The sequence below is a fragment of the Somniosus microcephalus genome, chromosome 2 (genome assembly GCF_052327205.1).
Source record: "Somniosus microcephalus isolate GS21.2 chromosome 2, FLI_Smic_1.0, whole genome shotgun sequence".
In the NCBI taxonomy this organism is placed as follows: Eukaryota; Metazoa; Chordata; class Chondrichthyes; order Squaliformes; family Somniosidae; genus Somniosus; species Somniosus microcephalus.
In genome coordinates, this window is record NC_140988.1 from 123,293,141 (window position 1) to 123,311,091 (window position 17,951).

General features: G+C 48.2%; 1 protein-coding gene across 1 annotated transcript in view; it reads left to right on the forward strand.

The window, feature by feature from the left end:
- The window catches only part of egf (epidermal growth factor), a 210,417-nt gene that overhangs the window by 175,802 nt on the left and 16,664 nt on the right, over positions 1–17,951 (forward strand). The window contains exons 22-23 of the mRNA XM_085962213.1: positions 3,717–3,881; positions 6,670–6,775. Coding sequence (XP_085818339.1) covers positions 3,717–3,881; positions 6,670–6,775 — 271 coding nt within the window. The remainder of the gene's footprint in view (positions 1–3,716; positions 3,882–6,669; positions 6,776–17,951) is intronic.

Consider the following 17,951-nt stretch of genomic DNA (forward strand, 5'->3'; position numbering starts at 1 on the left):
TGCTCATTCAAAACTGAGATGAGGAGAAACTTCTTCACTCAGAGGGTGGTAGGTTTGTGGAATTTGCTGCCCCAGAAAGCTGTGGAAGCTACATCATTAAATAAATTTAAAACAGAAATAGATAGTTTCCTAGAAGTAAAGGGTTACGGGGAGCGGGCAGGAAATTGGACATGAGTCTGGGTTCGGAATGGTCATGGCCCTGTGGGTAGTGGAGCGGGCCCAGGGGCCGTGTAGCCTTGTTCTGCTCCTACTGTGTTCTAATTCTGTTAGATTTCAGGAGATGGTTTTATTCCTGTTCCTGGCTGGGGTGGAGATCGCCTTTACAGAAGGTAAGTACTGTAGAAAATATAGGGACAGAGTGATCTCCTGGAAGAATTTCGATCGCCTAGATGGGTCGGAGAGGAATTTCCCAGATTTTTTTCTCCCAAATTGGCCATTGGGTCTTTATCTGGTTTTTCGCCTCTCCCAGGAGATCACATGGGTTCGGGTGGATGCAGAGTGATAGAAGATTTGAGGTTAGGATCAGATCAGCCATGATCTTATTGAATGGTGGAGCAGGCTCGAGGGGCCGATTGGCCTACTCCTGCTCCTATTTCTTATGTTCTTATGTTCTTATGTAACATGAGGAAAGGGGAATTTTATTTTACTTTGACTTCTCCCCAGTAATGAAGTAGAGGCCGGAGATGGATCTGAAGGTAGAGGGGGTTGGAGAAATAGTCTGTAAGGCCTGGACACAGAGCACTTGAGGCATCTCTTTGTTACAGCGACCAACGCTGATGAGATAAATAAATGAGCAACAAACACATAAATCACATGAAGAAAAACAAAGGGAAGCAAAGCGGCTGAGAAGAGAGAAGTAACTTGAGAGTAAGCATCAAGGTGGGGGGCTGGGGTGGGGGGGGGGATGTTTCCGATTATTTCCGCAAGCTTTGCGCCCAGATTCCAGCACAATCCGGGTGGAATCGGCCAAACCAGTGCAAAAGATCGGGGAATTTTAAACGTAAGAGAGTTATGCACAAAACCATTTACGCTCGTGTTTTCCAAGACCTTTTACACTGGTTCAAGATTCAATTTGTCCGAATCAGGCCCCGGCCACAAAACTGGGCACAGGTTGAGATGACAAGATTCTGCCGAGTGCGCTGGTTGGGGAAGGCTCAACAAATTGCACTCATTTTCCTAGGCACACAGGCACCAGCCTGTTTTATAAGTTTTCTTATATCAAAAAATGTTTAATTTACTAAGAAACTGACTAGTGTACGCCAATTAAACTATTAAATGGTTCAGTATAGTTTCTTTAAGTTATTTTCAGTGATTTTAAATCAGGTTACTCACAGGTGGAGGACTGGACGCCCTTATTAAAAATGCTTATTTTTGGTGATAAACCCATTTTCAACTGTATTAATAAAACTGCAGCAGTTTAACACTTTTAAATAGAATTTCCCGAATGCACCCCTAAGTTATGAAAATAGAACAGATTTTTAGAAAATACTTCTTGCACATTAATGAGAACACAAAGAAAAAGTTTGAGTAACAGTCTGAAAGTTGACTTTGAGTGATAGTGCAAAACAGGCGATATCGATTCAGCCAGCGATTCCACGGAAATGAAAGTCAGACGAGATGTGAGGTGGCCTGTTTTACACTGTCACCCAAAGTCAAAATTACGCCCATTGCTTCTGTATTTTTTTCTTGGTCCGTTCACACACGTTTACAGGAAAAGCAGAAGAAAAACACGGTGAAAAATTGTGAGCTACAGGACGAACCTGAAGTTGGATCTGGAGCATGAGTTCCAGACTCAACCCATGCCTCATTATAATTGTCTGAAAATTTTTCCTGACAACAGTTTAAAAAAAAAAATAGTAATATGCACAAGAGGGCAGTGTTGCCACATGAAATTTATTTTTGTAGCTATGAAAGTATTTAGTACAGATTAATAAAACAAGAACACAACCTGAAATGATTGGACTCTGAATCTGACAGGCCTCAACAAAATGCAGTCCTGATTTCAGTCAGAAATGGAGAGGGCAAACTAGAACTGTCTGAAAATGGCTGTTTATGCCATTTCTCTGTGGTGGGGGTTCTGCCTCCCTTCCAATTACTCTCTCAGCCGGTTGCAGAAAGAGCGCGTCACTGTGTATCTGGTTGCAGAAGCTTTTGAACTGTTTTCCTTTTCATGGGCAACTGAAAATGATGTGCCAAACAAACGTTTCCTTGGCAACAATATTGCCATTTAATATTGTGCTAATATAATATGGTATGAGACTAAGCGGACCAATAAAAGTGGTCCCTGCAGTCACCATATCTCAACAAACAACAACTTGTATTTAAATAGTGCCTTTAATATAGGGAAATGTCCCAAGGTGCTTCACGGAAGTATAATCACACAAAAATGGAGGCTGAGCCGAAGAGAGTCCCAATTTTAATCGGGATTGGGAATCAGGAATCGGGTGGGGGGGCTCGGTGATGCCAAGCAACCCTGACCTCAGCAGCTTGAGGCCTGAGTGATTTTAACTCCCGGGGCTCATCGGTATGTCGCCGATCAGCTGCCCGCATGAAACGGGCAGGAAGCGGCAACTGGGCGGCAAGCGAGAGCGAACTTTCAGGCGGCAAGAGGACAGTCACCAGCAACAAGGTAATGCCATTTATTCCACTCTGACCTTTCCTGGCTCCACAGAGAAAGTAAAAAAAGCTTACCTATTTGAGACTCTTCTGGGCCCAGATCCTTTTCTCACTGTCTTCACTTGGCAGGAAAGTCACAGCGACTTCCATGCTCAGTTAAAATTGCAAATTAGGTCCCGATGACATCACTGGAACACGATCTGCATATTTATAGAAGGACCCCACTACCTTTGGGCAGGTGTCCATGCTGCCTGCTCAAAAGAGCAGGTTATAATAAAAGATGGCGGGATCAGTGTGGGACATCAGCAGGCAAGTTTCCCGGCCGATTTTAACTGCCCACCCTTTCTGACTCCCTGCCAGCAGCATACATTTTTACAATCGGTCCTTATGTCTTCCTTTTTATTTGTGTGAGAAATGGTGCTTTGTTGAACTGACAAATATCTAGTGGGCTCTTCTGAAGCCAACTGATAAATCAAGAGGAAGGGGAAAAAAAGGGAGAAAACGCAAAAAAGATAAAGAAATTAAAAGAAAAGGAAATCAATATATTAGAGTTGAATTTCTGTGGGGGCTCTCCTGTTCATCCACCATAACTGCAGTAGAAGGGCACGGAAACCCAGGAAAACTGCATAAATGCCGTTTATCCCATTTTGAAAGAAAGACTTGCATTTATGTAGCATCTTTCATGACTTCAAGATGCCCTAAAGCACTTTACAGCCAATTAAATACTTTTAAAATGTAGTGACTGTTGTAATGTAGGAAAACCTGGCAGCCAATTTCCACACAGCAAGATCCCACAAACAGCAATGAACTAAATAATCAGGTAATCTTTTTTAGTGATGTTGGTTGAGAGATAAATATTGGTCAGGACACTGGGAGAATTCCCCCCTGCTGTTCTTCGAAATAGTGCCATGGGATCTTTTACTTCCACCTGAGAAGGCATAATGGGCCTTGGTTTAACGTCTCATCTGCAAGATGGTCAGAAATGGGGCGTGAGGCATACCATTTTCTACCGCATTGATTTTACGTTTACTATATTTTTTAACATGAGATACAGATATTCAGTATCCTCTGTCGTAAATAGTTTTCTATCTTTTTAATAGCTGTCTCAAAGGCTACATGGGAGAACGGTGTGAGTACAGCGACTTACAGTGGTGGGAACTGCACCGCGTTGAGAAAGAGAAGAGGCGTAATGTGGTTATAGCTGTATGCATGATGGTGCTAATCTGCCTACTGTCAGTGGGAGCTTGTGTTACATACTGCTACAGGTGAGTCTAACTGGATAATGTACAATATCACACAGCGACTGCTTTACAAAAAAAAGAAACGCGTTACAGTAAACTGGGGGAAAATTTCGATATTGACCATTTGGGGGCGCTAACAGCACCCAGCGCTAATTAGCGCAGGTGGCCGCAAAATTGGGTTTTAGCGCACCAAGAGGGAAGTGAAGAGCTAAATCAAACACTCCACTTCCTTCTTAGGGCGCTAATGTCAGAGAGCGGGGCGGAGACTTGAGCAGCACTGCACACTGGGCCGTGCAGCGCTGCCACGTTCAAAGGCTCCTTCCCTCCCTTAAAGGGAAGGGCCATCGCTGCAGGCTCTGCAATTTAAAAAGTACCTACCTGGACCACCAAGGCAGCCGCGATGCCACGTGATCAGCCCGGCACTCAGCAGAGTGACAGGCTGATCGATCGCGGGGCAGGAACTCTCGAAAAAAACTAGAACAGGAAAGGTACGGTTTTTCCCCCTTACCTCGGCCACCTCGCCTTTAATCATCGCCCCCAAAGTGACCAGCCGCTCGATGCATGCCTCCTGCAGCTGTCGGTGCTTTCAACTGGCGCTGCTGCAGGGGGCGGGAGTCAATAACGGGTCCAGGGCGCTATCAGGGCGATGCGCACGCCAATGACGTCACAATCTCCGGGCGAAGGAGATCAGGGCGCAACGCTGTAGCGCCGCCGCAAACTCCCACCGAATATGGCACAAAGGCACCCAATTTCACCCCCACTGTGTTTAAACTGCGGTTCCAACTGCAAACTGAGATTCATTATGCATCAAACAGTTATATATTAATTCTGATCATTTCGTAGGCGTGATTTCGCTGATGAAATCCAACACAGAAATGTAGCTGTACAAGGTCATGATGTCAGGGAAAAGTACTTAAGGGCCTTAAATACTTTGGGAGCTCCACAGTCTCCCACTGGATTTAGACAGGAGACTGTTGGATTCCAACCCACCCTCTGCCCCCCACTCTCCAGAATTTCAGTCCCCTGATGTTTTTGAAACATTGACTCCCAATTGCTTGCATTCTATGCTCATACCTAAACATCTAACACCAGAAAATCTGCTTCCCATTCCCAATCTCAGATTTCCAATCCTGCTCATTAATTCACCCAATGGCTTTGTACTGTGTGCCAGAAGACGAAGCAAAATATCAAATGGTTATTGTTCTTAGTTTACACTAGTAGATCATGAATGTGAATGATCCCATGCATTTCTTTTATTTGTTTATTTGGGAGCTAATTATCTGAAGTCAGTGCTTTTGAAGAATAACTGCAGCACAGTGGCCTTTGTTTCCACATTTACCGTGCACGATCAAGCCCACTGATCTGCCTTGGTCAGTCCTAATTATGCATTAATAAGGAACTCCTAGCGTGGAATGTGCACACTGCCGGGAGCTCCCACAGTGATGGGGAGTGGAATTTTTGGCACTGCAGTAAAAGGATACAACAGACATTTAAAAAGATGTGGCTGCAGGTGCAGGGGGATTTATTTTATACCTGCCAAAAATCAGTGGAGAGCAAAAATGGAAGGTAGCAAAAGGGCTGTGTAGGGAAAAACTTGGAGGCGAAACAATTTTGGCGTGGAAAAAGGTGTGTCTGGCAAAAGGAAAGTATGGAGGCAGGAAACATAGAATGTGGGCTAATGATGGACTGGTGCAGTACAGGAGCACTCTTCGATAGACAGCGAAGTGGAGCTGCTGCTGCATTAAGTGGGTCCAAGAAGGGTTGCCCTGTTTGACACACCAGGGCACCCTGCAGAGAGGAGTGGAATAGAACATGCCTGGCAGGAGGTGGTACCTAGGATCATTCTGTGATCATTGTCCACAGGACCTGGCAATAGTTGCAGAAGATCATGGCAAGCCTTATAACAGCTGCAACAGTACACACAGCAATATCAGTACCAAGAAGATGACTCAATGTGTTGACTGTCCATCAGTTATACATTTACTGATGCTAAACGGAACCATCAGCGCAATTCGGGCATACAGGCTGGGAAACAGTACACTGCAATTTTGCTCTGAGTCCTTGCAGCCACTCTTTGCCAGCCAGGGTGGTCTCCTCAGAGGGAGTTTCGAGCTTGTAATTTCTGGTTTATTCACTAGTATTAGGTGCCAGCTTGTTCTGCAGGCAGAGAGTAGTCTTGAGATGTTGGAACTTTGAAGAGTACATACAGTAACAGACATGTGCCCAACCTGCAGCCCATCTTGAGTATCATGCAGCTAAGGTTGTGGTCAAATGATTTGCTGCCATTCTGTCAAGGGTTTCACTTGTAAGTTGCAGCTTCAATGTGTGACCTGCTGGAGTATGGACATGCATGGTAAGAAATGAAAGTGTTGTAAGATTGTCTGAGGGTTTTACATGGCCAGCATAGGACATTCAGCCCCTCGAGCCGGCTCTGCTGTTTAATTAGATCATGGCTGATCTGTATCTCAATTCCATTTACTCACCTTTGTTCCATATCACTTGATACTCTTACCTAACAAAAATCTAGCAATCTCAGTCTTGAAAGTTTCATTTGACACAGCATCTACAGCCTTATTGGAGAGAAAATTTCAGGTGTCTACTACTCTGTGTGAAAAAGTGCTTCCTGATTTCACTTCTAAATGGCCCAGCTCTAATATTAAGATTATGTCCTCTCATTCTTGATTCCCCCACTAGAGGAAATACTTTTTCTGCATCTACCCTCCAGAATCCTTTTAACATTTTAAACACCTTGATCAGATCACCCTTAATTGTAATTGGAGCTTGGATAATATAAATAGGTTTTGTTTAATAGGCACCAGAAACATTTGAAGAAGAGCCATTATTCAGAAGAAATGAGTGAAACAAGCAGCAGCACCATCGACAGTGTAACTGAGACATCAACAAACAGTGAGCAGCAGGTAATTTGATCAGTTCATGAAGATTAAAATGAACGGATGAAAAATCATGAAAGTTCATGTCTGAATTACTGAGAAGTGATTCTGGTGGTCTGTGCTCCCCACAAGGAGCAAGATTTGGAAAATAATTTCTAACAAGTTTAAGAATGAGGAAAGACCATTGGGCCTGGCCAGTTCACACCTTAATACTCCAAGCCTCTGGGTGAAAGCTTACTTTGTCTCTAACCTCAGGACTATTGAAGGGAGCACGGCAATGGTATGGAAAATGTCCAATGAAATGAAATGTTGCTTTTGCAGTTTCTTTGCAGAAATTGGTGTCATAGATGTGATATGTTTTACAGGCGAAGGAAGCTGCAGGGGTTTTAATTGTATAGTGCAGGATAAAAACATGATGCTATTTGTACGGGCAAATTCTTTTACTTATCAATGTTTTGAACTTGGGCACCATATTCTGATTTACTTGTATAATAAAGCCAATATTAAAATTTGATATCTACCTTTGTAAATATTCTAAAAATAAGCTAAGGTTCTGTTCTGTAATATGAATTTAGCAAACACAAAAGTCCAATTGAAGCTCAACAACATTAAACACTTATGTACAAACTGGTCCTATTTGAATCATAATATTCAATGTAGAGAAAACACAAGGGCCTAGAAATTGGGTTGGTAGCGCCGGCGCTGAGTGCCTAAAGAGACCTAGAATTGGGGCGATGCCCTATGTTGGGGCGGGCGCTATGAAGATAGCGACAACTCAGATATTGACTCTACATTTAGCGCCTGCGCTAAGTGTTTGCGCGCGCCCGCAGTTCATGACGTCATTTCAGTGTGCAACGCCTTCTAGGAGCGCCTGAGCGCATATTGGGTGGCGCCCGGAGCCTTAGCGCCCAGCGCTATTAGTGACAGTTCGAGGGAGGGCTAACAGGCCCTTCTCGGAGTAGGGGGGCGCTATTTAAAGGGGACAGCTCTAGTGCAGAATCTTCTGCCACTTGGCCTGCTCATTGCGATCGTTGCTGGAGAGAGTTGGCGAGCTAATGTGGAGCGGAGTTCTGGGAATTTAGCTTTACAGTACTTGGGACCTTCAAACCTGTCCGAAGCACTTGCAGCACTACACCTAAAAGCCTTTTGACCAACTGGCATCGGAATGAGAGCTTGTTTGGAGGGCGACGGCCTCATCGCCCAACACTGTGAAGGGGCAGAGAGACGGCGGGAGAGAGGGCCGGGATTGGCCAGAAGGAGGAGGGCCAATGGAGGTTGGCCAATCCGACAGGAAGCTGCGAGGGTCTTTAGGCAGCAGGTGACAAGCCTTGGCATGTCGGAGGAGCAGTGTTTGGGAACGCTCCGATTCTGGAGGGACATTGTTACTGATCTGTGCCACCTGTTTGGTCATGATCTGCAGCCGCGTGAACGCTGCAGAACCTCTCTGTCCGTGATGGCTAAACTGACTGATGGCCTCCATTTTTATGCCAACGGATCCTTTCAGTCAGCCATTGGGGACATTGCGACTGTCGCTCAGGTTGCAGTCCACTGTTGCATCCGGCAAGTTACAGAAGCCCTTTATAGGCAAAGGCGTCAATTCATTACCTTCCCTCGGACCCTGCACAAGCAGGCGGAGGGCGCGCAGGGTGTCGCTTCTATTGCGGACTTCCCCATGGTGCAGGGGGCGAGTGACAGCACACACGTGGCTTTGAGGGTGCCATGCCATCATCCTTAGGACTTCCGCAACCGCAAGGGGTTGCACTCCCTCAACATGCAGCTGGTCTGTGACCACCGCCAAATCATCATGGCAGTCACCGCGCATTTCCCAGGGTGCAGCCACGATGCCTTTATCCTGCGGCTGACCTCAGTTTGTAACCTTTTTGAGGGGCTGCCTCGAAGACGAGGCTGGCTTACTGGGGACAAGGGCTATCCTCTCTGGCCATGGCTGATGACAACACTCCATGTGGCCGACACCCCAGCAGAAGAGCTGATCAGCAGCGGCCATCAGGCGACCAGGCACAGTAAACAGCACACTATTGGTGTTGTCAAAAAGCGTCTCCAATGTCTGGAAGATTCGGGGGGATCCCTGCAGTACTCGCCGCAGCAAGTGGGACACATCGTCGTCGTCTGCTGCATGCTCCACAACTTGGCGATTCGACGCACACAGCCAATTCCAGCTGTCGCTCAACGACCAGCAGCGCAGGCGGAGGAGGAGGAGTATGAGGAGGAGGAGGAGGAGGAGGAGGAAGAGCAGGTGGAGGAGGAGGAGGAGGAGGAGGAAGAGCAGGCGGAGGAGGAGGAGTATGAGGAGGAGGAGGAGGAGGAAGAGCAGGCGGAGGAGGAGGAGGAGGAGGAAGAGCAGGCGGAGGAGGAGGAGGAGGAGGAGGAGGCGGAGGAGGAGGAGGAAGAGCAGGCGGAGGAGGAGGAGGAGGAGGAGGAAGAGCAGGTGGAGGAGGAGGAGGAGGAGGAAGAGCAGGCGGAGGAGGATGAGGAGGAGGAGGAAGAGCAGGCGGAGGAGGAGGAGGAGGAGGAAGAGCAGGCGGAAGAGGAGGAGGAGGATGGAAGGGCTGCTGAAAGTGGAAGGGCCATACGTCAGAGGCTCATCTGGACTCGTGTCGAGACCCCTGTGGCGGAATGATGAGAGTCTTAACTCATGCGCACTTTGGATGTTTGAGGGCCTCTGAATGCCAGCATCACTGAAACTAGTCACATGCACCATGCCACATTAAAACTTCTGTTTATTGGCACAAAAGTCTTTCATTACAGCTAAACAACGTAATGTCAACAGAAACCATAACTTTCAAAATAACTGTGAACTGTTCGGCAAAGCCGCAAAACTCAACAAACCTTCTGCAAATATAACAACAGGTGAGGGTGTCCTTGCATTTGGACACACAAACGTCTCACCACCTCCCTCTAGAACTGGCCCCTTGAGGGAGAACGACTTCTCTTTCGCGCCCGGCCCCTTCCCTCCCTGCTGCTCCGACGTAATTGGACCCCAGTGGCGGCCTCAAGGCTGGGGGACGCCTGCTGACTGTCTGGAAGCGCAGAAGCCCCTGAGGGATGGCCTGGCCGACCTCTGGGCTTGGAGGGTGCGGACGCAGGATGCTTGATGGGACCATGGCTGGAAGCAGTGTGGCCTGCAGGTGGTGGCAGCTGCAATGCAGGCATCCCAGCGCTGGCATGTGCAGTGGTCTCCTGCCGAGAGAGGACACCTGCACCATGGTCGGATGACACACTGGCTATCTGAGGGGAGCAGGTCGGCTCTACCGCCACAATCGCATGCTCCACTGATTGCTGGCCTTGTATGGGACTGGAAGGGTCCGGGGTGATCCTAACTGATGCAGAGAGGGTGGCTACAGTGAGAGATCGCGTTGCGTCAATCTGGCTGTGGAGGAGCCCAGCAAGTGACTGCATGGCAACAGTGAGGACCTGTGTGCCAGGTGCCAGTGCTTCGGAGAAGGCCTGGACAGTTCTTCCCATTGCTTCGGACAAGCCAGGTGCCGACCGCTCCACTGCCTCAGACAAGCCCTGCACAGACCTTTCCAGGGATTGTCCGAAGCCCTGAACAGTCCTTTCCATAGCCGACTCAAAGCCGTGGACAGTCCTCTCCATTGTTGGGCCGAAGCCCTGGATAGTCCTGTCCATTGTTGCCCCGAAGCCCTGGATAGACCTGTCCATTGTTGCCCCGAACACCTGCAGAGTCCTGTCCATTGTTGGGCCAAAGCCCTGGAGAGTCCTCTCCATTGTTGCCCCGAAGTCCAACATACTCTTAGTCAATGAATCTATTGACTCAGGCATCTTCTCCACTGCAGCCATCAGCTCCGTGTGTCTGACCCGGGCCTGTTTGCTCATCTCAGCCAGGCGACGCACCTCATCTGCACTCTGTGCAGCAGTCATCATGACCTGCCTTGCCCTCCGGGGAGACAGTGGCCGAACTTGCCTATCCCCCGTGCGTTGCTGCATGCCGCTTGGTCCGGCAACTGGGTCATCCTCAGAGCCCCCCCCCCTCCCCTCCAGGGGACTACTATCCCCAGTCTGTAGATGTGTCAGCTCCCCGGATTCTGCAATGGCTGGTCCGGATTCCTCCTGGTCCTCGCCTCCGGTGGCACTGGCACTGGCAGCTTCAGCGCATTGAGCCCGAGTTGGTGCTGCTTCATCTGAAAGTGGGAGGTGGAAGAGTGGCTTTAGCAAAAGGACAGCTTTGCTGAAAGGCATGCCAGATTGCAGCAAGGCTCTGACATGGCTGCACACTGAGGATGCATGCTGGCGGGGGGACCAAGTGGAAGGCAACCGGTGAAAAAGGTGAGAGTCTTACCGTCGCTGTCGGTAATGGGGTCGGCAGATGCAGTGGTCACAGGACCAGACAGACGTCCTCCAAGTATCTGGTGCACTCTCTCCTCCAGATCCGTGAGAGTGACCACTTGTGGAGGTCCGCCACCGGTTCGACGCTGCTCCTTTCGGATCATGGCCAGTTTGGACTGCAGGGGAAAGAAGGGGAAGTTCTGTAACATGAGGCCTTGAGAGATCATCGCATGCCCCCCATGGTGCAAGAGCCCTTACATGAGGCCTTGAGACATCTGTCCATGTGTGTGCCCAGAAAGGGCCATGGGTACATGCTGACAGATGGCCATTGGGGCATCATTGCAGCAGGGTGCCCGAAGTCAGCTGCAGATGGAGGGAATCAGAAGATTGCTAAATCATCACTCACCCTAACGATCCGTGTGAGGTCATTGAATTTCTTCCTGCACTGAACAGGGGTCCTGGTCGCCATGCTGCTGGAGTTGACCCTCACAGCAACCTCCCTCCAAGATCGTCGGTAAGCCTTCTGATTCAGCCTCTTGCCATTATCCGGATACAGGACCTCTCGACGGCGCTCAACTGCAGCCACCAAGTGGCCCAGAGCCTCAGTGCTGAAGCGCTCTGCTCTCTGTCTAACCTTCTCCATGCTGAACAACTTTGTACCGCCAGACAAGGGCGAGCGCCAAATCTGAGGCGTTGGGTGTTGAAGCTCAGGCTGACTGACCCACCCCTTTAAGAGCCGGCCGGCGCCTGGAGGCCTCGTGGTTTCCCGTAATTGAGATCACCTGCGCTGCGCCCGTCCGCGTCGATATTGAGTAGCGCCTGAACTTTTGCGCTTTAAGAGCACCGTGCAATGGCTGAATTAGCACCGCAAGACCCTTTGGGGGCGATGCAACCCAATATCTCGCCAGGCAGCGATAACTTTCGTCTGGCTATAAACTTAGCGCTTCGCCAGTTCTAACGCCTCAAGCGAGGCTATACCCAATTTCTAGGCCAAGGAAAAGATAACTCTTAGTCAGAAAACTTTAGAGGAGTGAAATTTCAGTCTGGTGGAAACCCCGTTAATGTACATAGTCGGGGTTCTGTCACACCTTCGGTAAAGCTATGGCGACGGAGTGGACACATCTCTGAGGAAATTCCCGACCGGTGATAGGACCAATTGGGCATGGTCTTTGGAGGGAATGGTCCTGATGAAATAAACTGCCTTTTTTATCCCATACTTTCTTAATCTCTTTTTGTTTCTAAAGAGAAGCAGCTGCCTTCTACTCACTACCTCTCTTCATGACATGGCTGAGATCAGCAGCTTCCTGTCTGGGGAAATCCCAGGTTCACACCTATGTTCCACCACCTTAAGGTTCCCCTCAGTTATGCTAGTTAATAAAATGCTGCAAGAATGCAACGAGGAATGCAATAGGTCATACAGTCCATGTAGCTTATTGCACTATTTAGGAAAAGCACAGAACATTTAGTTTCCCTTTTACACTACCACAAAGGCCATCCATTATTCCTCAGTGAACCAGGAATCTATCATAAATAAAAACAGAAAATGCTGGAAATACTCAGCACGTCAGGCAGCATCTGTAGAGCGAGAAACAGAGTTAACGTTTTAGGTCGATGACCCTTCATCAGAACGGTCATCGACCTGAAATGTTAACTTTGTTTCTCTCTCTACAGATGCTACCTGACCTGCTGAGTATTTCCAGCATTTTCTGTTTTTATTTCAGATTTCCAGCATCCGCAGTATTTTGCTTTTGTATTGTTGCAGGAATCTATCATAGTCGTATTTGGATTCTTCAATTAAGTCAGCATGTAAGAAATAATAAGGGTAAGAAGTCACTGGTGGGAGTGGTCTACAGGCCCCCAAACAGTAGCCACACTGTAGGACTGAGTATAAATCAAGAAATAATAGAGGCTTGTAAGAAAGGTACGGCTATAATCATGGGAGATTTTAATCTTCATATTGATTGGACAAAGCAAATTGGCAAGGTAGACTTGAGGAAGAGTTCCTAGAGTGTATGTGGGATGGTTTCTTGGAACAATACGTTGTGGAACCAACTAGGGAGAAGTCTATTTTAGATCTGGTAATGTGTAACGAGGCTGGATTAATTAATGATCTCGAAGTGAAGGATTCTCTTGAGAAGAGTGATCATAGCATGGTAGAATTTCAAATTCAGTTTGAGGGTGAGAAAGCTAGGTCTCAAACTAGTGTCCCGAACTTAAACAAAGGTAATTACAAAGGTATGAAGGCAGACTTGGTTAAAGTGGACTGGGAAAATATATTACAGAGTAAGACTGTAGAAAAGCAGTGGCAAACATTTAAGGAGATATTTCATGACTCTCAGCAAAGATATATTCCAGTGAGAAAGAAAGACTCTAAGAGAAGGATGAACCATCCGTGGCTAACTAAGGAAGTAAAGGATGGTATCAAATTGAAAACAAAAGCATACAATGTTGCGAAGAATAGTGAAAGGCCAGAGGATTGGGAAATGTTTAAAAACCAGCAAAAGGACAACTAAAAAAAAATAAAGAGAGAGAAGATAGCTTATGAGAGTAAGCTAGCAAGAAATATAAAAACAGACAGTAAGAGCTTCTACAGGTATATTAAAAGGAAGAGAGTAGCTAAAGTAAACATTGTTCCCCTAGAGGGTGAGTCTGGGGAATTAATAATGGGAAACAGGGAAATGGCGGAGACCTTGAACAAATATTTTGTATCGGTCTTCACGGTAAAAGACACTAAAAGCATCCCAATAATGGATAATCAAGGGGCAATTGGGGTGGGGGGGGATTTAAAACAATCACTATCACTAGAGAGAAAGTACTAGGCAAACTAATGGGACTAAAGGTGGACAAGTCCCCTGGACCCGATGGCCTGCATCCTAGAGTCTTAAAAGAGGTGGCTGCAGAGATAGTGGATGCATTGGTTGTAATCGACCAAAATTCCCTGGATTCTGGAGAGGTCCCAGTGGACTGGAAAACCGCAAATGTAATGCCCCTATTTAAGAAAGGAGGGAGACAGAAAGCAGGCAACTATCGGCCAGTTAGCTTAACATCTGTCATTGGGAAAATGCTGGAGTCCATCAATAAAGAAGTGGTGCAGGACATTTAGAAAATCATAATATAGTAAAGCAGAGTTAGCATGGTTTTATGAAAGGGAAATCATGTTTGACAAATTTGCTGGAGTTCTTTGAGGATGTAACGAGTAGGGTGGATAAAGGTGAACCAGTAGATGTGGTGCATTTGGATTTCCAGAAGGCATTCGCTAAGGTGCCACATAAAAGGTTCTCGTATGCTTCGGTGAAGGTGTTGATGATGGTTTGGAGTTCGACCTCCAAGTGAGCGTAGACGCAAGCATCATCTGCATACTGTAATTCGAAGACAGAGGATGGGATGACTTTGGATCTGGACTGGAGGCGACGAAGGTTGAACAGTTTCCTGTTTGTTCTGTAAATTAGCTCCACTCCAGCGGGGAGCTTACTGAGGGTGAGATGGAACATTGCAGCAAGGAAGATCGAGAAGAGCGTTGGTGTGATGACACAGCCTTGCTTGACCCCGGTCCGTACGTGAATTGGGGCTGTGGTGGATCCGTTTGTCAGGATCATGGCTTGCATGTCGTCGTGAAGTAGGTGGGGGATGGTGACAAACTTTTGAGGGCAGCCGAGTTTGAGGAGGACACTCCATAATCCCTCATGGTTGACAGTGTTGAAGGCCTTTGTAAAATCAAAGTGAGATGAGCCTTACACTAAACATCCGTAAGACAAAGGTCCTCTACCAACCTGCCCCCGCCACACAGTACTGCCCCCTGATTATCAAAATCCATGACAAGTCCTTGGACAACTTTCCATACCTTGGGAGCCTACTGTCAACAAGGGCAGAATTTCCTGGTCTTGCAGCCTTTGCCTGCACATCAGACCAATTCCAATAAAACCAATTTTAAAACAGCGGTTTCTAATCGCTACCCCTCCTTTAGTTCTGAGTGGAGGAACTTATAATTAATGATATTAAAACGGAACACGTGGTTTGGATGAGAGAGAAAAATCAAGCTTTATTAACTAAAAGAAACTACAATCACAATATCAAACTATCCCACACGAACATAGTAAAATTGTAAAACTATATATCAAGGGGGTACACACGGCAAAAACGAGGGATACAATGGCTACAATGTATTTAAACAATCTTAGCAATTCCCTTAAATCACCATCCCCCCCTTAACTCCTGCTAGGTTGCCTTGTTGAGAGTCAGAAAATCTCTGCTCACATGGTCCAGCGAAGAGAGAGAGAGAGCTCACCTATGTCCCAGGAAGTCAAGAGCCAAGAGCCAAGAGAGCGAGCTGGCTGCTCAGCCCTTTTTTTATACCTGGTGAGCCCCTCACATCCTGCCTTGCAGGCTGTGTGCAAAATTAACCCCAAAGCTGTGATAGGCTAACTCAAAGTGGTTAGATTGAGTTAATGTGATTTTCAGAGCTCCCTTTGCTGAAACAAAAGGGAGATACCCTGCTCTATAGTCCAGTACTGGGTGATTGGAAACCCATTCAAGATACAAAGAGTCTCTTCTGCAGTTTAGGTGTATCCACTCGATATACAAACAAATGATAATAGCATTAAGTTGCTTTGTAAACAAAGCATTGTCCTTTGTCTTCATTGAACCTTACTTCCAGACACAGAAAGCTGCATTCCAAACCTCTTTTGTCATTCGGCCATGTGGTGTGACAGCCATTTTATCCCTGGAAATTTAAAAAGCACATTGCCCAGGGATACTTTAATCAAAAAATGAATCTTCAGAACTGTAAATTATTGCGAATTCTTACACATTGCAGCAAGGAAGATCGAGAAGAGCGTTGGTGTGATGACACAGCCTTGCTTGACCCCGGTCCGTACGTGAATTGGGGCTGTGGTGGATCCGTTTGTCAGGACCATGGCTTGCATGTCGTCGTGAAGTAGGTGGAGGATGGTGACAAACTTTTGAGGGCAGCCGAGTTTGAGGAGGACACTCCATAATCCCTCATGGTTGACAGTGTTGAAGGCCTTTGTAAAATCAAAGTGAGATGAGCCTTACACTAAACATCCGTAAGACAAAGGTCCTCTACCAACCTGCCCCCGCCACACAGTACTGCCCCCTGATTATCAAAATCCATGACAAGTCCTTGGACAACTTTCCATACCTTGGGAGCCTACTGTCAACAAGGGCAGACATCGATGTCGAAGTTCAACACTGCCTTCAGTGTGCCAGTGCAGCCTTCGGTCGCCTGAGGAAGAGAGTGCTTGAAGACCAGGACCTCAAACCCGGCACTAAGCTCATGGTCTACAGAGCAGCAGTTATACCCGCCCTGCTTCATGCCTCAGAGACATGGACCACATACAGCAGGCACCTCAATGCACTGGAGAGGTACCACCAACGCTGCCTCCGCAAGATCCTGCAAATCCATTGGCAGGATAGGCACACCAATGTCAGTGTTCTCGCTCAGGCCAACATCCCCAGCATCGAAGCTTTGACCACGCTCAATCAGCTCCGATGGACGGGTCACATTGTCCGCATGCCTGATACGAGACTCCCAAAACAAGCGCTCTACTCGGTGCTCCGACACGGCAAGAGAGCCCCAGGTGGGCAGAGGAAACGCTTCAAGGACACCCTCAAAGCCTCCTTGAAAAAGTGCAACATCCCCACCGACACCTGGGAATCCCTGGCCCAAGACCGCACAAAGTGGAGGAGAAGCATCCGGGAAGGCGTCGAACACCTCGAGTCTCTTCGCCGGCAGCAAGTGGAAGCCAAGCGCAAACAGTGCAAGGAGCGCACGTCAACCCAAGCACCCCACCCACCAGCCTCTTCAGCCACCGTCTGCCCCACCTGTGACAGAGACTGTAGGTCCCGCATTGGACTCATCAGTTACCTGAGAACTCATTTTTAATGTGGAAGCAAGTCATCCTCGGTTCCGAGGGACTGCCTAAGAAGGAGAAGAAGACATAAAAGGTTACTACACAAGATAAGAGCTCACGGGGTTGGGGTAATATATTAGCATGGATAGAAGATTGGCTAACTAACAGAAAACAGAGAGTCGGGATAAATGGATCATTTTCAGGTTGGCAAACTGAAACTAGTGGGGTGCCGCAGGGATCAGTGCTGGGGCCTCAACTATTTACAATCAATATTAATGACTTGGATGAAGGGACCGAATGTAATGTAGCCAAATTTGCTGATGATACAAAGATAGGTGGGAAAGCAAATTGTATGGAGGACGCAAAGGCCTAGAAATTCAGTTTGAGGCGCCCAGCTCGCCTGGGCGCCGGAATTACCGCTGCGCGCGGAGCCACTTGTGCCAGCGGGATATTCAGTTTCAGCGCCCCAAGTGGAAGCCGGCCGCTAAACAAAGGTTTCGGCGCCCCGCTTGGGGCGCTGAAACTGAATATCGGCGTGCAAAGTGCTGCAGCGCCACCCGCTGCGGCACGGCAGCCTGTGGTACTGCAGGCCTTCCTCTCACTCTTAAGGGGGAGGTGCCTGCAACAGCGCGATCCCCGCTCGCGAGTGCCGGCAAATGAGCCCGGCACCAAGGAGAAGTGCCGGGCTCTCTGGAAACAGCCGGCAATGCCACGGGGGGGGGGGTGTAGGAGGCCGGGGACGGAGGTGCGGGCAGGCGGCCGCCGAAAAAGCGGCCGGCCGCACCTCCACCTTAACTCGCCCCACTACCGGCACAGGTAGGCCCCGTGTACCGGTCGCTGTTTGCGGCCGGCGCGGGGGAGGCGGCAGCGACCAAATATGGCCAGCGGGGCGATAGCGGGGCGCTGCGCACACCGATGACGTCATCGGTGGCAGCGCAGCGCTACTGGCTAACGCCGCCATTAGCGCCCCGCTAAATAACGCGGTAGGTTTGCACAGTGGCGCAAAAGCCCTCTTTGAGCGCAAACTG